The 20,875-nt window shown below is 38.1% G+C and overlaps 1 protein-coding gene across 2 annotated transcripts in view; it reads right to left on the reverse strand.

Moving 5' to 3' along the window:
- Positions 1-20,875, reverse strand: part of CPQ (carboxypeptidase Q) — a 138,467-nt gene that overhangs the window by 88,088 nt on the left and 29,504 nt on the right. For both annotated transcript variants that reach the window (XM_050892132.1, XM_050892131.1), the window contains exon 3: positions 12,328-12,535. In XM_050892132.1, the coding sequence (XP_050748089.1) occupies positions 12,328-12,535 (208 nt within the window). The remainder of the gene's footprint in view (positions 1-12,327; positions 12,536-20,875) is intronic.

Genomic DNA, 20,875 nt, shown 5'->3' on the forward strand with positions numbered 1-20,875 from the left:
GAGAGCTCTGAAAAAAATGGAAGTTCTTCCCAGGACTGTCTAGAGAACTAGATAAACTAAAGTTTCTTAATTACTAATTCAGTAGGTCAGCTTTAGAGCAATTGCACAGCATTAAGCTAATTGTTTCAGATATAAATAATTTCTGTGGATTATCATCTGACAATTTATAAGTGCAGCTGGTTCACCAAGGAAAAGAGGGATAAAGATGTGTCTCATTCTACACCTCAAGAGATGGATGCTTTGAGTTACATGACGGGAAAGACACCAAATTACCTACTGTCACTACACCCATATCCCAGGTCAGTGTTGCATCCGTACAGCAACATGCTGTATTTATTCAATACAGTGCAGATAATCCCTTGATCTCTGGTTCTGCTTGGTTCAACATCCCAGTTTTAAATTGGTATTAGCAATTATGATCCACATTACAATTAAATATGTGGTTTCAGATAAGTAAGAAGAAAAAAAAAAAAGATCAGTTCTCTGCTTCAAAGATTCAACAAGAGATTTTAAAGTGCTCAAAGAAGCAAAATGAAGTTATTGAAAATATGCTAGTATCTTTTTGCACCACTCAGAGAAGAAACCCTTATCTATTCCTAAAAGACATACATTTAAATGAAAATGCAATTACAGACAAAGAAGATTCTTTCAAACCACTAAAACTGTATTTACAGCAACTTAAACATTAAACAGCTAAAATTACTGCAAGCTAGCTGCTCTTTCTTCAACTTCTTAGTGGCTTTCAAAGATCATCTTAATTAAATGCATTAAGTGTTACGCAGGGAAAGGTTTGGTTGGAATTTTTTGTTTTTCCTTTAAACATACACAGCCTTTCCCAATTAGCGAAAAGTTTCATATTAGAAAACAAAAATGAAATTTCTTTGTGCTTTCAACACAAACTTGGATTCCTTCATCCTTTAACAAAATGAATTTAGCAGCAAGTGATTTAATTTGACAGACATGCAAATTATGTATTTTCCCATCTATATATTATTGGCTAGATCTTAAATAGCTAACATTCGTGCTTTGTGATATTGCAGAATCCTATGCTGAAAGGTCACTTAAAGAGCTTTAAATGTGCTACATACATAATTAGAAAAACAAAGTCATCTCTTTAGTGCAGAGGCTTTTGAAACAAACTGCAGCAATTGCAGCATGCCGAACGATCAGATGCTCTCTCAGGAGCCTGAGCTTTTTGCACTGATGAAAGATTGTCTAGATGCCTCCACTCATCTCTGTACAAACACGTTCTTCAAGTGTGACCCTTCAACCCCCCAACCTGCGGATCTGTCTGAAACACGCTTGCTCACAGAGCAGGACAGCTCTTCCAGGGAAAAGCTGGATGTCATCTCATTACATTTATGCCACAATTTGTACCACACCTGCTAAGTCCTAAGTACCTTACCACTTCTCAGAGAATACAGCAAGGACCCTGTATGAGCCACCCTGCCATGGGCACATTGTACATTCAATTTCTCCTTCCTAAAGAAAAGCAGATCACATTTCATCCTGATGAATATTGATGATTCCTATGAATTTGCCAAGATTATTCTGAATTGTTGTTCTCTCCTCCAGAGTATTTAGTACTTTATCTTTGTGACCCTTGCAACACTTGCAATCACATTCTTTATTCCCTCACTCTGGTCCAGTCACCACCAGATTCAGAAGGTCACACTGAAGTGCGACTGTGAACATCCCCCGAGTTCTTCTTAATTCACAGAAAAACCTATTACAGATAAATGAAAATGGAAGTAATCTGAGTGTTAGCCATTGCTGAGTTTGTACAACGAATAATCTCAAGCATTCTGAAAGGCTTGCTGAGTATTTTGCAGGGGCAGCGAGGGCTGTTACGTTGATCTCTAGCAGGAAATTGTGTGCGTAACAAAGTCCAGAGATAAAAGAACGTGAAGCTTACATATTTTCATATAATCTAGAATATTATCCTTACCAATTTTGTTGAAATTTAACCAATCTATCAAAGACAGCTTATTTATATTTCTTTATACTTAGCTGTATCTCTTTCCTGAAACTCAGCATTTAAATTTGTCTACACAATTTTAAATTAAACTACCAAATTAATCAATGAAAAAGTAAATGCACCATACTTAGTGGGTAAGGGTGCAATCCAATTATTTTGTCGAACTTATTTGAAGGTTGGAAACTCTAATGAATGAAAAAAAAATCGTCAGACTTGGGCTTGCTATAAATAGGCTTATTAACTATAGCCTATTTATATGCACAGCTGCAGTCTTCCAGAAAGACTTGCAGAACAACTTGCAGAATGTGTTAAGAGACAGTCAAATAAAGTATCATCTGAACATTAATTCCAGCTAAGTGAACAGGTCCTTGGAGCACTTTAGCATATAAACAGAGGTCAGTGGACTTCAGGCAGAAGTGGAGAACATAAATCCAAGACTTCAGGTTTACAATGCCAAGAAACAAAATCATACAAGCAGAACAGACCATGAGCTGTAGTATCTGCCTGTAAGATAAGACAGAGAGGAACATATTTGTCAACAGTTCAAGATCTTATTTTTCCTTTCCTTCACAAAGAATAATGTGACCTCAGGTCTTCTTCCTGATTATTTGAAAGGGGAAAGAAGAGGATAGAGGACATCATGTTTTACAGCTCAGTAATTGCTCTCCTGGCAAGAAGCTGTATGACAGACATTTCCCATTTGGAATGGCAGAATATGCTCTACTCTGCCGAGCAGCACGCCACAGAAGATGGTGTCTTAAAACTATTTTTTTTATTTTTATATATATATATATATATATAGCTTACAGCAACAAATTCCATTACAGTGAAGGAATATTATTTCATGAAATACCTTCTCCCACAAGCAGCACATTAAACTTGGCACACGGAGAGGATGAGAAAAATCTTTGTCCAGTTGAAATCACTGAAAGCAGAAACTAAGCACAATGACCATTAGACCAGGCACACAATTAAAAAAAAAAAAGCCCAGAATTCTAAGTGATACAGAAGTACTGAGACAGCATTAGTATCCTTCCCTGCTGAGTTGAAATACTTAAAATACAAGGAAAATCCTACTTCTATTTGCTTAAATGCACTCTAGGAAAAAACACTGATTTGGTGCAATTTCTAAAGTAGTATGGTTTACAGACTATTTCATCTTACATCATGATATTATTCCATTCTCCACCCTCTATATGATAATGTATGTATGATCAGATGAAATGGGACATAGGGGTTTTTTTTCTGAATAATTTATACCAGGACATTGTACACTGTTCTTGAGACTAATATTTCACAATGATGGCTGTAAATTCAAACACTGTGATAGAAATCAGATGTCAAGAGACTATGTAACTACCAGAAGAGCACGCATTTCAGTTTATTTTTGTTCAAATTTGTAAACCAGTTATGGAATAAATGACAGAATAAAAACTAGTGGGAAAAGCAAATGCAGACTGTGAGGAACATACTTTTCAGCATGCATAAAGAAGCAAACCTAAAGAACCTGTAGTACTAAATACATTTTCTGTTAAAGACCCTGTAACATGTCCTTTTTTTTCTTTGCAACTTCAATAAAGAAGAAATGGGATCTCAGTCCTAAACACATAAACCAGTTTACTCTTCTGACAAGTACTATTGAAAAGAGTCAACCATGTAAATCAGGAATTTGTCCAAAATTTCCATTTACCTGTTACAATGAATTAGAATTATATTTGTGCACAAGGAAATTCTAGATAACTTACATATTACATCATGACATATTGTGGCTATAAGTACTGTTAATACCTGAGAAACTCTATGAACAAAACTCATTCTTTGATTTAATTAAGATTTATGCCTGCCAGCCTCACAAGATCTTTAACATTTTATTAACAATCATTTTGGACAAATTTTACTGGTATAATGTGCTTTACAGCATATTTTGCTTTGCCAAACCATAATAAATACTTTTGCATAATTGTGACTACATTTACAATAAAGCTACAGTGGCAAAGTGCAAGGCCTTTAAGGTCTCAGAAGCTTAGGAGACTCCTTCTAGGCCAATGAAACTGTATAAAAAAACCTATATAACAATTGCATTAACAAAAAAAGAACGAATGATATCGACGTTTTGAAGCGCCAAGGTCTTGAGACTAATTCTCTTAAAGACCACGCCAACTGTGGTCAGCTTGTCATTTTCACCATCTCTCCCCACTCCTTGTTCTCACAAAGCAGCAATGCAATGCATGAAACCCTAACAAGTCTACCACAATTCTGCAGCTGGTTTAGTGTTTCTCAAGAACACTGTCTCTCTGCCCACCAAAACTAGGAACTCTGCTAGATACTCTGCTACATCCTTGAGTGACCATCTCTCTCAGCTGCTGCAACCACACGTTTCTTAGAATAACAACTCTACTGTCAGTATCTCAGTGTGACTGAGCAGACCAAGTTCTTTCCCCCTTTCACCTCAGCCCCAACCAGACCATTTTAGATTTCACTGCTTTCAGCATTTCCCCTCCACTCCATTAACAACGTTAGCCATCTAAAATCTCGCTGTTATATCTTCCTCCACATTGGTCCCGTGTGTGGGAACCTCTGAATCTGTGTCAAACAGCTCTCTACATCCAACCCACATGCTCTCAGACATGCAGTTTTCTATTAGACTTGCATGGAAAAGATGTATTTTTTTAGCACTGTACTCATCTTCTGGACTGCAGACTCACTAGGACAAGAACTATCTTGGTAGTCCTCCTTCTGTTGTACAAGGTCAAGCATACAGTCTGCACCTAACAAATACAAACATACTACTACAGCTATTTGACTACTTCTATAGTGAATAGTTGTTTTTAAACTAATCCTTGACGCTTGGCACTAGCATTTCTGGCACCTACTTATTCATAATGAAAAGTACAATATAGTTTCCTTCCTCCTTCTTCCTCAATGTTGTGGTTTCTTACTTCATGCCTCAGGCAAGTATCACATCTGCCAAACCCAGGACTACCCTTTAGATGCTCTTGAGTATCAGAATGCAAGAAGGATGCAGTGCAATTTTAGAAGATAACTTTTTCAATGTGGAGAAAAAAAGCTTTCACAACCATTCTGTAAGCCCTATGTGTATTTGTAAATTACTACTGAAATAAAATCCCACAATAATTCTTTAAACTGCTGTGTGGGAGTAGAGACAAAGGAATGGGTGGGAAGAAAAAATATTACAGTGTATCTGCTTATACTCACATCATCAAAAGGACTACAAAACTGCATGCTCAGATAAATTTTCTGGCCAATAGAACAAGCACCCTAAGTGTTACTTTTTAATTTCTAGTCTCACAATTTAGTTCGTTGCAGTTTAGGAAGTAGAGGATTTAAAACGCAACCAAACACTCTGAAGAGTAGCGCACAGAGCAAAGGTCTAGCAAGTAGCTTTGGGCAGATACCAGCCTGGATTCAAAAAAAGAAAGGGGCTGGGGCAGGCAACCAGCTGTCGTGTATATGGTGATATCTGTGCCCAAGCTCAGGTGGAAGGCAGAAAGCACACTGTCTGAGCTTACATCAAGAGAATCCAAATGGAACATGTATAGCAGGGTGACAGCAGCACTCAGTTCCTCCAAACTCCACTTGACTCTAGTGAGGAAGGCCACCTAGATGTCCTCATCCCTTGTCACCGTCACCCTGGTGCTGCAGTAACCTAGGATATCATAGAATCATCATAGAATCATAGAATGGTTTGGGTTGGATGGGACCTTAAAGATCATCTAGTTCCAACTCCCCTGCCATGGGCAGGGACACCTTCCACTAGACCAGGTTGCTCAAAGCCCCGTCCAACCTGGCCTTGAACACTTCCAGGGATGGGGCATCCACAACCTCTCTGGGCAACCTGTTCCAGTGCCTCACCACCCTCACAGTGAAGAACTTCTTCCTTACATCTAATCTAAATCTACCCTCTTTCAATTTAAAGCCATTACCCCTTGTCCTGTCACTACATGCCCTTGTAAAAAGTCCCTCTCCGGCTTTCTTGTAGGCCCTCTTTAGGTACTGGAAGGCTGCTATGAGGTCTCCCCAGAGCCTTCTCTTCTCCAGTTGTGTGCCAGCGAGTTGAGTTAACACACTCTAAGAAGGTCCTGCTTCCTCTGGAGACCAGGTGTCGATGGCAACTAAAGCTAATAAATTTTTCCTTTGTATTGCAACAGCTCATATGCAGTGATGGCTACTGTGCCTCAGCTGGCAAGAGGAGGACCCTTTCAAAGACCTGCTGGCTTGTCCGCACCCAGTGGAGCACATCCCTTGGTTCTCCTGTGGCATCACCAAGCTGAGACACACAGCAGCTTCAGGTGCCTCCAAGATCAGCAGAGACTGCTACCACCCCGGCCCTCTCCCCCACTCACAGCTGCCCATTTATAGATATGGTCTAGTCATTTTGAAAATAACTGAACATTACAAAGGTCACATTACATTGGTGAACCTGACCTGATGCCTTCCAGCAAAATTGTATCCGGAAAATAATTTTTAAAAAGATCTAAGTTGTTTTGAATCTGTCTTCCACATATACACATTCATTTGTTCCACCAATATTTCAGACACACACTCTAAGTAGTATAATGCTTTTTAACTGTTGCCCTTAACGACATCAACCACATATGTAGAAATTATTTTTAAGATGTATTTGTTGCATACCCAGATACTGAGTTTTCCAAAAAACATGCCTACTTTAGGGCGCATTGGTCATTCAGAGTCAGAAGGCAAACTATTGCCAAGTTCTCCCCAGCAGAATTAAATGCTTTCAGTCAGCTCTTGGGTTTTAAATGGGCAATTCAAGTTTTAGAAGATTTGCCAAGCTCTACACCACAAAATTTAGCATGTGCTTTAGTCTTAAAATTTGGTAGGCCTTCTGGCAGTAAAAAAAAAAAATTAAAATGGTCAAGTTACAAAGAAAAATTTTTCTCCATATCAGTTTCATATTAATTTGACTGTTTTCATCATGACCGCTGTTTAAGAACAAATGACGGCAATGTTGCCACTCCCACAATGCACACTATAAAAAACAATCCCCCCAATTCATAGTACAAAGTTCTGTTACTAATAAAACACACATACAGAGGGTACAACTTCTTTCAGCAAATATTGATACAAAAACTTCAGAGAAAATACAGCATTTCCTAACAATGCCAATGTTCCTTCTTCACCCTTTCTCTTGTCTCTTTTTCACTATTTCTCTTTTGTCATCTTCTTTACCATCAGTTCACTATCATGAAGTAATGGGCTGGCACTCTCAAAACCCAATCTCCATAATCATCTCTTAAATTCTTTTAAATTCTCTTAAATTCTAGCAGCGACAGGCATCAGCCTACAGTCAGAGGAGAGAGGCTCACAGAAGTGCACTCACAAACCCTTCAACATTTTGGAATGAACAGCAAAACAAACCACATGGAGAAAATGTGATAATGGAGCCATAACGTGATGGCACCAGGCTCTTAAAACATTTCTACTCAAAGCTCTATTGTATGCATGATTTAGTTTGAGCATAGGGATATCTGGAAGCCACATCAAAGGGCTAATGGATAGACATTTTGTTAACATATGTAGAACTGATGCCAGGCCATAAAACAACATTGTACTGAGTATTACACATCTTCAGAGAAGTCTTTTTTTTTTCCTGGAGTCAGGGGGTTTTTTTGGTCTACAAATTATTTCTTCCCTTATGTGCATGAATGCCTAACAGGCTCAGAAGCCTGGACAATTTTCATGTTCTCTTGTTCCCTGGAGCTTTGCCCAGTATCACAAATTCCGAGAGAGGGCTGATTTTTGAAACAGCGAAAGGAAGAAGAATGAAAAAGTAAATAAGCTGCTATTTCCTTTGTAGAACAGGTTCTGTTACATCAATCATGGATTGGTAAAGAACTTCACAATCTATTACCTTAGCATCTCTATTTCTCAGGTCATTCCTAGGACTGCTACTTTCAAAGTGCTGTCCAAACTTGGCTCAGAGCTACAGTACATTCTTCAATGGTCTTTTATGCCTGTGGTGTTCAAAATAGAGTCACTTTGCAAATGGTACATTTTGTAGATATGGCACTCCATAAAAACAGGAGGCAAAAACACTGTGTAGAGTGAATTCCTGGAACAGCTCTTCAGGATTCCAAAAAAGCCACTTATGAGCTCCACTGTTTCTGCTAGTATTTATGCTAGATCACAGAATAATGAGCAACCATTACATTTATGTACTTTGTAGGGCACTTAGGAAACAGTTTTCCCATCACTTAGTAACTGTAAGATAAGTAGAACAGCACTGCACACCAAAAAATACACAGTATGGAAAGACGCTGAAAGTCAGGATTATAGAAGAGCTATATCTTTATCCACTTTGATACCTTTTCAGTTAATCAAGTATTTTGTGGTTCCATGTTTGGCACATTAGGTACATTGAAACCAGACTAACAAGAAACAGCTGCTATTTATAGCATTTCCCCAGAGATGGGAACAGTTGCTTCTGCACTTTAAGACCAATCATGTTACATCTGTATTAAAATGAGAAGACAAACATGTTCTACTGCCAGCCCTGCCTGAATTTCAAATGAAAACCACATTAGTTAACTTGTGAATTTCTCAGTCAGTCAGTCTCCAGTATCAACTTACATGGTTTAAATAAAACATCTCCCCAAAACACAATACAGTACAAAAGGATGCTAACAGCATGGTCCCAGGTTCAACAGTGTGCTTCAAAAACTCCTTCTCCAAGATAAAAGTCAGGAATGCACTGCAAATGTGTCTAACCTGCAACAGCCTGGACCTCAGCAGGTTCTGCTACCATACCTTCCTCATTTCACAAACTCTTTGGCTCAACTGTCAGCAGTCATATAGGTTTAAATATGTTAAGTCCCACAACCCACAGGTTTTCCACTCTTGCTGCTGTCCTAAGCACCGTGAGAATGGGATCCCAAGCTCAGAAAGGCTGACAGGGTATCAAGTCATAGCACATTTGGTCCCACTGCTTCCAATCTGCATATATGAAGAAAAGCTTGATCTTGAACTCACTATCTTATAGGCACAGACTCACCTCCTTTGGTCACCTACAAGTATTCAGGCCTCAGCAGGCACTAAACGAGGACCTTGGGACTGACAGTGAGGACGGTGGATGTCTCTGGTCAGAACACGCACAGTCATGCCCGCTCTGACATTAGCAAGGGTCCTGTCTGGGGAAAGCAGCTCTTCCCTAACATAGAAGGGATAATACAAAGATAAACAGAACAGAGACATTGGTGAGACACTGAACTTTACTGACAGCATGACAAAATTAATTTCCTTTTTCTTTTCAGATGCTTTCTACACCACCTGAAAACTTGGTAGTGCAAAGTTGCAACTTACAGTAGGTTTCAAAGTACATTTTTCTTAGTTGAGGCAATTATGCTAAAGCATTTGCTTACTGCTACTGGCTGGCCAAACAGAAAGGATAAAGCAAAAGAGAAACCTGAAGTATCAGCGGATTAACGTCTCAAAAGTACCTGTGCGCCTTGGGTGCAGAGCTGCCTCAAAAAGCAACAGGACATCTGCACCCATGTCACATCATCACTTCTGAAGATGAATGCATCCCTGAGAGCTTGATGCTTCACAAAGCAGTAATTACTTTTCTTTTACTGCTTTAAGTTATTCAGAAACGTAAAAGTGTTGAAGTTAAGCATAGGTGCCTAAACCAAGGTTTGCAAGTTTGACAATTCTGAGTATCAATTTTTATGATATCAAACATTTCTTGCAACAGCAAAACAAAGCATGTATTACAAGACTTTAAGAACACTAAGTCTAAAATACAGTAAACTTTTAGGAAAATATGTCAGAAGTATTTAAACTACTTTTTTTTCTGTTTTCCTTAACATTTTTCTAGTTTTACTTTTTTCCCCCCTCCATTGCTATATGCAAGAATCCACAGAAAACACTTGGAAAACTGACTTAAAAAGGAGGAACTGAACTGGACATGCTACAAGAGTAGTCAAATAAAGCAAAAAAACCCAACCAAACAAACAGGTAAGACAGGTAAGAAAAAGTAATAAATTGTTTTCTCCTTTCAAGGTTTTTAATAATAATATTCAACATTGCTTGTAACAGATAAAATTTTCAGACAAATATTATTTCAGTTCTTGGTGATTATTTTAAATAAACATGCTAAAATCTCACAGGATGAATTAATGAATTATTTCTAAATCAAGCAGTATATTAAATTCTGGTCAATATATAGATGAACACAAACATGCCTAACGTGCAGTAACATCTAGAACTGTATCACTTCTCACCAGACTTCTTCAGTATCCTACAGCGACCCTCATTTTATTAAATTCCAGTTTTTTAAGTTATAATTTGCTGCAATACCGTGACCAGTTATGTTCCACAAGCTTCAGCCTGATTTCAAACTGTTTTGCTTTAGACCTTTGTAAGAGCAATACCACCCGCTGCTGATTTCTCACCCAGAGTTCAGAGATCCAGATTTGCTTTTCTTTCAATTCAAAACTTAAATTGAAATTTTGGCCTGTGGAAATGGCACCTTTCTATTCCCCTGGATTTGTACTGCATTTTGAAACACTTTGGCATAAAAGGCATTGTAAGAGTTTGGGTCTGCAATGTATTTTATTGCCTAAATAGCTAGATGGTTCCCATTTTTACCAGAGTAACGCAGTGGAATGACCGTGGTGAAGCACCCATTAAGGCTCCAAGAGGAACTGAGTACTAAAAAACCTAAACATTCACTTGTTTTATTTTTCTGTTTCTTGGTTACATTTTCAAAGTGCATCCACTACCACTCCCATTAACATCAGCAGGGGGCTTGTAAATAAGTCTTTACCCAGTGTTTCAAAAAACTGAGCTTCTCAGTGGAAGAAGTGAAGAGATCCCAATCCATTTCATTACTTAAAGAAACAGAGCAGGACAGCAAAGAGAAAATCAAGTACAGGCAAGCACCTTAACACATCTTTGAAGGTAACTTTTGGACACTTCATAACCTGAATTGAAATGTTGAATTTTGAAATGCACCAAACATAATTCAGGAAAGATAGCCTATTAGCTGGTTAGAAGCATGGATAAAAATTCAGATGACATAAAATTAAAGTAACTGTACCCTAATTTAGAAGTTGGGGCATCGTCTTTAACTTGGTAAATATGTGTTTCATGAAGCTAGACTCATAGGTGATGGTATATAAACCAATCAAGCATGAGGGTAGTTACTTTTTCCCTGCCCAGTGATCAAGCTTCTGAAACTGTACATTCATGCTAAGACTGAAGATCTCTAGACATCACAAGCCAGAGCTACAGAACTACCATCTCAGAAAAGATAAAATCTTTTAAGAGCTATGCCTGATTTAAAGGACAGAGATGGTCATTCTTATTTTCCATTGAAGTTAGAAAACTACAATGTTTAAAAAAGAATCGTGGCTCAGTAGATGTACTCTAGCAGCAATTTCTAGCGCTGCTGTAATTGAGGTTGCATCAGCATTTTCACAATAAACCATACCGCCAGAAAAATCATTCCATGTTGTAAGCTGACACAGAAGACCTCACACCAGGCACAAATCCTTCAGCACCACGAATTTAGTTTGTATGATTTTTGGCTAAGAAGTTGGAAGAAAAGAGAAAGCAAGAAAAAAAGTCTTAAAACGGAAACCAACAATTTAGGATTAACTAGTGTTCAAACAGAGTTTGCAGATACTTTTTATCGCAGATGTTTTATTCCTCCAAACTACCACACATACAACTCCTGCTAAACGCACCAATGATTTGCACAAGAAAAACCATCTTCAAAAAAGTTAAAGTGACATCCTGCATTCACTTTTACATTTGAGGAAAAACTCAGGAAAACAATTTTATTTCCGGACAGCAGAACCTGGCTTATTTGCTTGATCAAGAAACCACTTGAAGATTATTAACAGAACAATAAGCAAACCCCAAGCACAAATCATTATGGCAACCTTAACTTACTACTTGTTATTTAAAACAATAACTGTATTCGTTACAGTGCTAGGATTTAACTTCTGCTTACATACACGCTTCTTCGTAAGCATATGCAGATGGTACTATTTAAAGTGAGCTTTAAGCCAGGGAAACAAAAAGGAGGAGGTTAAATTGTGCACAGTTTAGTTGAATTTCCTGTTCTTAGAACACAGTAATTCTTACAGTTTTCTAAAATATATCCTAGTATGTTAGAACTGAGCCTCGTGGTTTCAAACCAGCTACCTGAAAAAGACTGAAAAGCCGAGATGTCTGAAATGTAGAAAAGTAGGTGAATAAGAGTTATTAATTTGAGGGATTTCTTAGGAAGGGCTGTTCTTTGGGCTTGTTTTTTCATATTTTTAAAGAACAAAATAAGTTTCTTTTTGTATATTCTCACTCACCTGCTCTGGGTACTTGCTTCCAACTATCTCTGCCACGGTGTTAAAGGAAGGAGAGTCTGGATAGGTCTTAGCCCCCATCTTCAGGTGCACAACGATCTTAGTGCCCCGGAAAGACATTCGTGACATCATTTCAGCATCTTCCACAGAGATGCAAGCAGTGGGAATCTGGGGCACATCAGGCTGGTAATTCTGCCACCCAGTATGTGGGCTGGGAAAAGAAAAATAAAAACAGTGTTAACAACTTAGCTCCATAAGTTATCATCATTATTATAGAATTATTAAAAAGAATACTTTCACTACCATCCTCAGCAGACTCTCAAAAAGGACATATTTACTATTTTAAAACAGACCTTTTGATAAAATACATCAAGTGTTTGTATACTAATCAGAATATCTGACTTACCATTCTGTATGTCTGAAAGGCTATTCTGTGTCAGCTCTATTTAGGTCATTGCCATGCTTTGACATTACAGTAGTAAATGCTCTGATACCACACTTCCTTCACTGCTTTATCAGGAAGAAACGCAATGAAAAGCCAGTAAGTGAACAGTTCATAAGAAGCGCAATTTTTTCCCTGTGACAAGTAATGAAATTAAAATTCACTACTTCAATTATTTCAACATCAGACTGGAGATTTATTTTGAAGAGCACTAATATGAGAGGCTTCAGGAAAAATAAGACAATGAGACCATAAAAAAACTGCACATTTATTTGTTCTCAGTACACTCGAGATTTCAACCACTACCTGTAGACAAAAGAGAACTAAAAAAAAAAAAAAAAAACAAAAACCCCAAACCCCAACAATTAACTGTACACAAATTACACAAAGAAGAAAAAAAATATGTATCACTAGATGTAAGGCTTCAGTGTCTTCCATTTAGTAATAGCTATGCCTTGTGGAAATAAAAAAAGGGGAAAAAAAATTAAACAAAAATAATCACAAAGTTCCTCTGACATTCACAGTGTGATATGGAGTGACTACTTCTTTCCTCTCAGAAAGCTGCAGACAGTTTCATGACTAAAGCAATTATTTCCCTTCCAGAGGCTCCTTCTATCACTGCTGCGTGCAGAGCTAACTGGAGTGAGTGACTCCATATCTGACATCACAGGATTGCTAAAAGGTAATGGACAAGTTCCTTAGCAAGTTCCTTCAATGTTTTTTCACATTTGGCCATTATTTACGTACATTTTGTGGTGCTTCTGTTGAGATCTTTGGATCCGACTTGCAGAAGTACTGAGCATTACAGCTGCAGCTGAAGTCAACGCTTTTAAAGTGAAGCTGTATATAAAGCCAGATACAGCGGAAAAAAACACGTGGGAAAAAAGAGAAATCAGGATCTAGATGTATGCCCAAATTCGCAAATACTCCCGATATTAAATCATTCATTGCCTTCATTTCCCACTTGTAAAATGGGAATAAAAATACTCTTTGTTTCACAGACAGGAGAAAAGAAGGGAATAAAAATACTCTTTGTTTCAAGAGGACAGACTCAATGAACACTTGAGAACCATTCTGACAACGCAATAATGATCAGAAATCAACTGGTATACAATTACATGTCCTAAATCCTAAAATAAGCTTAGAATTGTGCATTGAAATGGTAGGGTAAAACTCTGAATAAGCAGCTCTCCAGTACTGGCTATCCTCTGCAGTAAATCTGTAAGCTGAAATAATACATCTGCAACCCTTTATTTCAGGTCTACTTTGTAATTCTCATGTTTCAGTCACTATTCCAGAGATGTTTTCAAAATACATAAAATATTCAGACATCTAGAGGCTTCTTCAATATTCTTATGAATATGCTATTTGTCTATTTGTCTCAGTTACTAAATTCTGACTTTATCAGAGAAATGCCAGTGAATTAAGTTTCCAAAGGAAATCTCTAAAGCTAAATCATATCTTTACCTACGTTACCCTCTAAAGCTAAATCATATCTTCACCTACATGTTACCCGGTGAAGAAGGGCTAGAGCTGAAGCTTTCAAACCAGATTACAGACATTCTTCACATCAGCTGTTACAAATTTTAATACTATTTATTCATATATTAATAACAGAATCACAGAACGGTTGAGGTTGACAGGGACCTCTGGAGGTCATCTGGTCCAACCCCCCTGCTCAAGCAGGGCCACCCAGAGCTGGTTGCCCAGAATCATGTCCCATACATGAAAATCTTCACCTATGAGCCTACTTACAGTAGCAGACACATATTTTTATACATTTAAAAAAAAATTTTAAAACATTTGGGGCATTTTTAAGTCTTCTGAACTGGAAAAAACCCACTTAATTCCTGGAGGAGATGTGGTGAGGAGGGAGAAATCCACTTTGTAAGGATAGATTAGGTAAAATGGGAGAGATTATTCAGTTCTATCTGTTTAGAAGAATAAATCCTTCTCAACAATAACAAGTCATATTGTAATCAATAACATAACCCACAGAGTAGATATGTAGAAACATTTATTTGAAAAGAAAATACTAAAAATCAGTTACAGAGGTCTTATGGGAGCTGCTTCAGAGTGTAGACAGATCTGTTTATTAGGTGGCAACAGTTTAGGAAGTTATTGCTCCCAGTTGTTTACGGCTGAACCTCATACGAAGGCCAGTGCCCCTTCTCCTCATCAGCTTTGCAGGTTGGGTGACCCGTAGCTCACCTTTGAAATAACAGTTACCCTGGTACTCAGAATCTCTTGTGCCACACAATCCTCCCTGAGTGGGATAAACTCATGTAGACTTATAAATTCAGATCTTTTTTTTTTTTCCCCTTTCCCTTTGTCCTTGTTAAAAAAAAAAAAAAAAAAAAAAAAAGGCCTTCCCTCACCCCCACTTTTAAACTGCGACAATTTGCTGCACATGTTTAATATTTCTTTGAGTGTCTGGAGATATATCCAGCATGTTAACCAGGAGATGTTCCAAAAAACATAAAACAAACAACACACTGAAAAAAAAAAAAAGAAGAGATGACAATTTCATGTATTAATGTTCAAAAAAACCCCTGCATTCAACAACTGAGCAGAAACTGTTTCTGCTCATTTTAAATGAATCCATTCACCTGTGTCTTCTGGCAAGATTATGTCTTAGTACTAACATGCTGTGTACGCTGAACTGCAGTAATTCAAGGTTTATCACCACCTGTATTGATTTCACTCTCCTTGTTATTTCCCAGATGCTCAACAAAAGAAACCCCTAAAACTGTATTGTTTCTTCAATATAAGTAGCAATTACATTTCTTTCGGATGCTCAATCCCGACCCTCCACCACAACTGTGAATAAAGCTTCTGACAACCCACTGAGATGCACGCATGCTTACACATTCCAAATGAATGAACACTTGCAGGTACAAAATTTACCCCAGCTAGTCCAAAAAATAAACCTTGAAGTCACCTGGTAGTCTTGCCATTTTTATGCTCAAACTACGATTTTGCCAAGATTGTAAAGGCAAACCCAACTACCCAAATTAAGACATTTTGGTACAAGCAGGCAGAGCCAGCAACTGTTCAGACGATATCGGGACCTGAAGGGAATGGACGACTGTCCAAATGATTGCTACAAAAAGGGAAATGGACCTTAAGCATTACCAGTACAAAGGCACAAGGCAATATCACAGTACTGTATATTCCTAGTGCTACAAGATGAACTCGCATAGAAAATAGTTGTGGCAGACACTAAGCATCCTGGGACATACCTGATTAAAGTTTACATGCATGCAAAACACACCATGTGTTAAGTATATCTACATAATAAATTGCTTAATAAAGTGTCAACGAGTACATCAAAGAAATTCTAAGTAAAGTAAATTAAGCCCCTTTTATGCAGAGATAACCAAAAACTGGAAAGGCTGCTGACCACATAGCAAGACCTGAGCAAGAATTAACTAAACAAAATAGAAAAGAAATTACTAGCAGACTCTGTGTGTAACAGATGAGGATGGAGAGAAGCAGTCCTGAGTTTGGCTCAAAACAAGGCGAAGAGGATGTATTTCAGGAGAAAGAATTTTCGTACTGGTGGGCAAGGAAGATTTTTTTTCACTGAGTCTAAACAAACACGACTTTGTGGCTATTCTTTCTAAAGAAAAAGGATTTTACTAAAAAAAAAAAAAATCTGACTTGCATTTACCATTCCCTGCCCCTTGAAAAAGAAAAGAAAGAAAAGCATCACATAAAACTAGCTAGGGAGATCGCACAGCAACCCTGACTCAGAATCAGCATTCATCTTTGCAACATTGGTACCTACAGGCAAGCAAGGTGCACCTCTGGCGTTTCCTACTAACACCTGGGAGTGATGTCAGCTTCTGCTGCTTCAAACCCACACTCTCTCTGAAAATGTTGTCATCCAGCAAAGCCTGAATTCATTTTGCAAAACTTTAAGGGTAATTAGGCCATTTAATATCTAACATACCCATACTCCAATACCATAGTTTGGTGTTTAGTAGAGGAGAGGGGGTGGGCGGTTCTTTTATTATTATTTGTTTTTATTTAACAAAAGCACCTGTTCTTCTGATTTTAGATCTACTGGATCACCTCACCTCCATATTTAAACTACTTAAAAAATTGAACACATCTAGCTAGATTAATCCTTTATAAACCTATTAACGTTAACAAAAACTCATCATCATTCGGTCTTGACATTCCTGTTCAACAGCTGACAAGATTCAGATAAATAAAGTGGTTGGGTTTTGCTTTTGATAAATCCCTAGATGTCACATCTTGGAAAGTATTTAAGAGAAGTATCACAGTATGAATAACAAAGCAGAGGAAAGGCTCCAAAAAATACAGCATTTACTCTGTTAGAAGTGCACGTCAAATGACTACTGAGAAACAGATGTGGCTTACATCTTACAGAAAAGTGTAAAGGAAGGCTAAAAAAGTCAAGAGGCAGGTAGTTAGTTTCTCTTCCGAGTAAAATAATCAAATGTGGAGAAACTAAAATGCGTGGATGAAAAGATGTGCTGCTGGTGTCAGGTCAGTTCTAACTCTTGTTACTGTGGGAGCTGACCTTGCATGCTTCATTACTTCGTTCCTGGACCACCAACCCTTATCTCTAAGATAATCTAAAACGCCCAAGGGCAAATAAACTGCGTAAGAACCAGTGCTTCAAGCTAAACTGGATGTTCTGATGAAAAACACATCTCAAGTTGAAGCCTCAGGCAAAGACAGCAACCTCCTAAAGGGAGAAGTAAGCATGACATTACAAGAACTCTAACATGACTAAAAGAAAAAAAAACAAAACTTGATTATAGGAAAGCTTACAAAGATCTACTTCAGCCATAATGTGTATACGCACACCCCCAATGCACAATTCTTCACACCAACCTCATAAAGCAATCTAGGGTTGGGAAATACAAAATTAATGTTGTCTAAGTATCTTTAGTTTACTCACTCATACAAACACATTGTGAGACCCTAATTACATACATGACCACCTATTTTCTACAGGACCCATGCCATATTCACTGTACCAACCACATGTAAACTAAACATTCATATGAGGTCAGCTAGTTTGTTATTATTGACTTAAATCATAAAATACATTCCTGAATGGAACCATGACTATATTAATCACTAGCTATACCCATAGCAAGATCACAGCCTTAACTCTCAGTAACAGGCTCACATCCTCCTCATACTTTGGTTCTGTTTTTTCACTTGTATGTTCTACATATCACAGAAAACCCCCTCACATACAAAGCTTTACACTTCAAAGGAGCGGTGGAACATCCTGTAGCAAAACAGAAGGGAAACTGTACATCTTGATCTCACGCTTAGCTACGGAGAATAGCTACTCATGAGTGCCTCACTCCTGTATCTTTCTCTTCATCGAGAGCAGCGTGGCAAGGGCTGAACTCCATTCAAGTAAATCCCCTTTTCCAGCACCATAAAGTCCTTACAAAACTAAACTTGTCCTTGTGCGCACTCAGACTGTGTACATTCTTTCAAGATTCTCACCATTATCTGGATAGAGAGGCCAAACTGTAACAGAATTAGTCAAAATGTCAAAAGTACTATTAATCTTCTCAGAAGAATTAGGTCTTTAAAAATAAAATCAAGACTATTTCTCATTTACAGCCACTTGGCAAAATATAAAAGAAATAAATTCAGCCTAATTCTGTGTTTCTGTCATCATTTGTCCCAAGATTCTCTTGCTTTGTTTGCTTCTTATATTGGCTTCGTAGGATTTGAGTTGTTGGTTTACACTAAGTTGAAATAATAGCAAGACTGCTAAATTTGAAACAAAATATGAATATGCACAGAAAATTTTAAGAAACTAAGGAGTAAAAATATAATGTGGTACAAATATGGAATTAAATAGTATAGCAGTCTGTTACCACAGATAGAATATTTGGAGTCTAGTTATACAGTCTCTTCCAGATTACTTTGTACCAACCTTTAATTGATGTAGCATCTGCACAAGTGTAATGAAGTGTAAGAGACTCCAGAAACTATTGGACTTACCAAGGAAAACTTCCTTTGAAAAAGGGGACAGCATTACTCTTTCACCACATGGACTCCATTTAAATTAATATTTAGAAAACTGCATCGGATCAGTGCTAGGCTCTCATTAAAATTAGGCTTTACCAAACAAGCATAATAGCTTTGACATAATTACGTATGTGCTAGGCTACAGAATACAACTAACACATATATGTTTGTATTTCATTATAATATTCAGTACCACACGCACCAAGAGAATTCTATGATGACCACAGAAGTTTTTAAAAAATAGCATAGATTAGATACGGTTTGTCAAACAAGAAGCAGAAAACAACTGTGAATGGAAAAATGATCAAATGAAGCAAGTCCAATGAATTCCACCCCAGGACTATCCAACTGCTGGGAAAGTAGAAAACTCTGCACAATCCTTTCCAAACGTCTGTAGGAAATGGAGGCTTGCATCAGCTGCTCTTCAACTGAAAAAGAAACCTTCTGCATCTTACAGACATGAGGATGACTCTCCAGCAGCTGACAATACCCTGAGGGAACCATTTAAGTCATACACCTGTTTGGCCTCCTTTGGCTCGATGTGAACAACCAAGCTCCCTCCTCCTGTGTTTACATCCCCGCCTGGTGAGAACGCAGCTGCCTCCCGCACGCTACCATAGGTATGTTAGCAGAGGGCTCCGGGAGGGAACGCCAAAGACAATCCTAATTGCCAGCAGCTGCAAGGCTTCTGGCTTCATGGGGTTTCTTTTTATTTTTTGTTGAACTCCTGGCTTCTCAGCCTTGAGCAGAAGCCATATTTATATCTTCACCGACCCCTCTATCACTAGAGACCAGTGAGCACACAGGACAAATTAAAAAATCTTCACTGGAAACAGATGTTGTATTTTATACCTACAGGAAGGATATAAATAAATCCAAACAAAAAAAAACCCAAACCAAAACAACAACAAAAAAACCCATTTTCTTTATTTGGAAAGCAGAGAATCGGACAAAGAGGCGTCACAGGGCTAGCAATATGTAAGCAAACTAAGTAACAGCTAGCTGTCTAGAATATTGATCTGGCCTTTGTACCTCCTCCATTGAATGACATTTGTTATTATTGATAATGAACTCTTACATGAAAATTATCAGGCACAAACAGGTGTGAAGAGGCATGACAGCTTTCAGGGTAGGATCAATCACCGTATCAGTGCTTCCAAGTCTCTGCTTCACTGCAGACAGTAAGTAGTGGGGAAGGTCAAGCTCTCCCATACACAGGCATATACATTAAGTCACAGCAGAAATTTGAGCCTCCTTCTGGTGTTGAATACAATATATTATGGGACAGTACGGGGATGTTCCTCTTCCTTTCAAAACATGGTCATGGTAAAGGGTAACACACTGCCAACATTTTCAGAGAGCTGAAGGAAAAGGGTAAGGATGGAGGATACTGGTCTTACCCACCATAAAACTTCTTCCTTTTAATCAGCTGACCACAGAGGTAAATAGAGGGGAGCAAGGTCTGAAAGGAGGCAGGGGAAAGTTTCAAACTCACAGAAGAGTGCGTGGATGGAGCTTTTCTTCTTCCCTTCCTTCTCCACGCCACACACCATTCAGAGAAGTACACTCTTTGGACACTGTCCTCCATCAAAAAACTGCAATACAAACCTATCTTAAACATATTTAGGAATAGCTTTTCCCTACAATAGGTTGGGGCAATGCAAACAAAGCCTCATGGAGATACATTTTTAAAGTGTAAAAAGTAAGACTTAAGGGTCAACAGGAATACAAGGGCAGTCTAGAAAAAAAACACAAGGTAGGAATGGGAATGACAGAGGGGAAACAAGTCTCTGAAGACAGCAGGAGAAAGAACAGTGTCTTAGCACCAAAGGCAACTATGTAGATGGATAAAAGGGGAGAGCTTTTAAAAGTGAAAAACTAGACAGTAGAATAACTTAGGTATTATCACCACAGATCGCATGGAAGTAAATCCCAGGAGTGAAATAGAAGAGAGGAAATGTAGAAATCGAGTCATCTTTTCTGCTGTTTGTGAGTATAACCCTGTTTCCACTGAAAATCAGTGGCAAATCTTCCATTAACTTCAATGGCAGGGGCGGGGGGGGAGGGGGGGAG

This window comes from Gymnogyps californianus, chromosome 2, assembly GCF_018139145.2.
Source record: "Gymnogyps californianus isolate 813 chromosome 2, ASM1813914v2, whole genome shotgun sequence".
Lineage (NCBI taxonomy): Eukaryota > Metazoa > Chordata > Aves > Accipitriformes > Cathartidae > Gymnogyps > Gymnogyps californianus.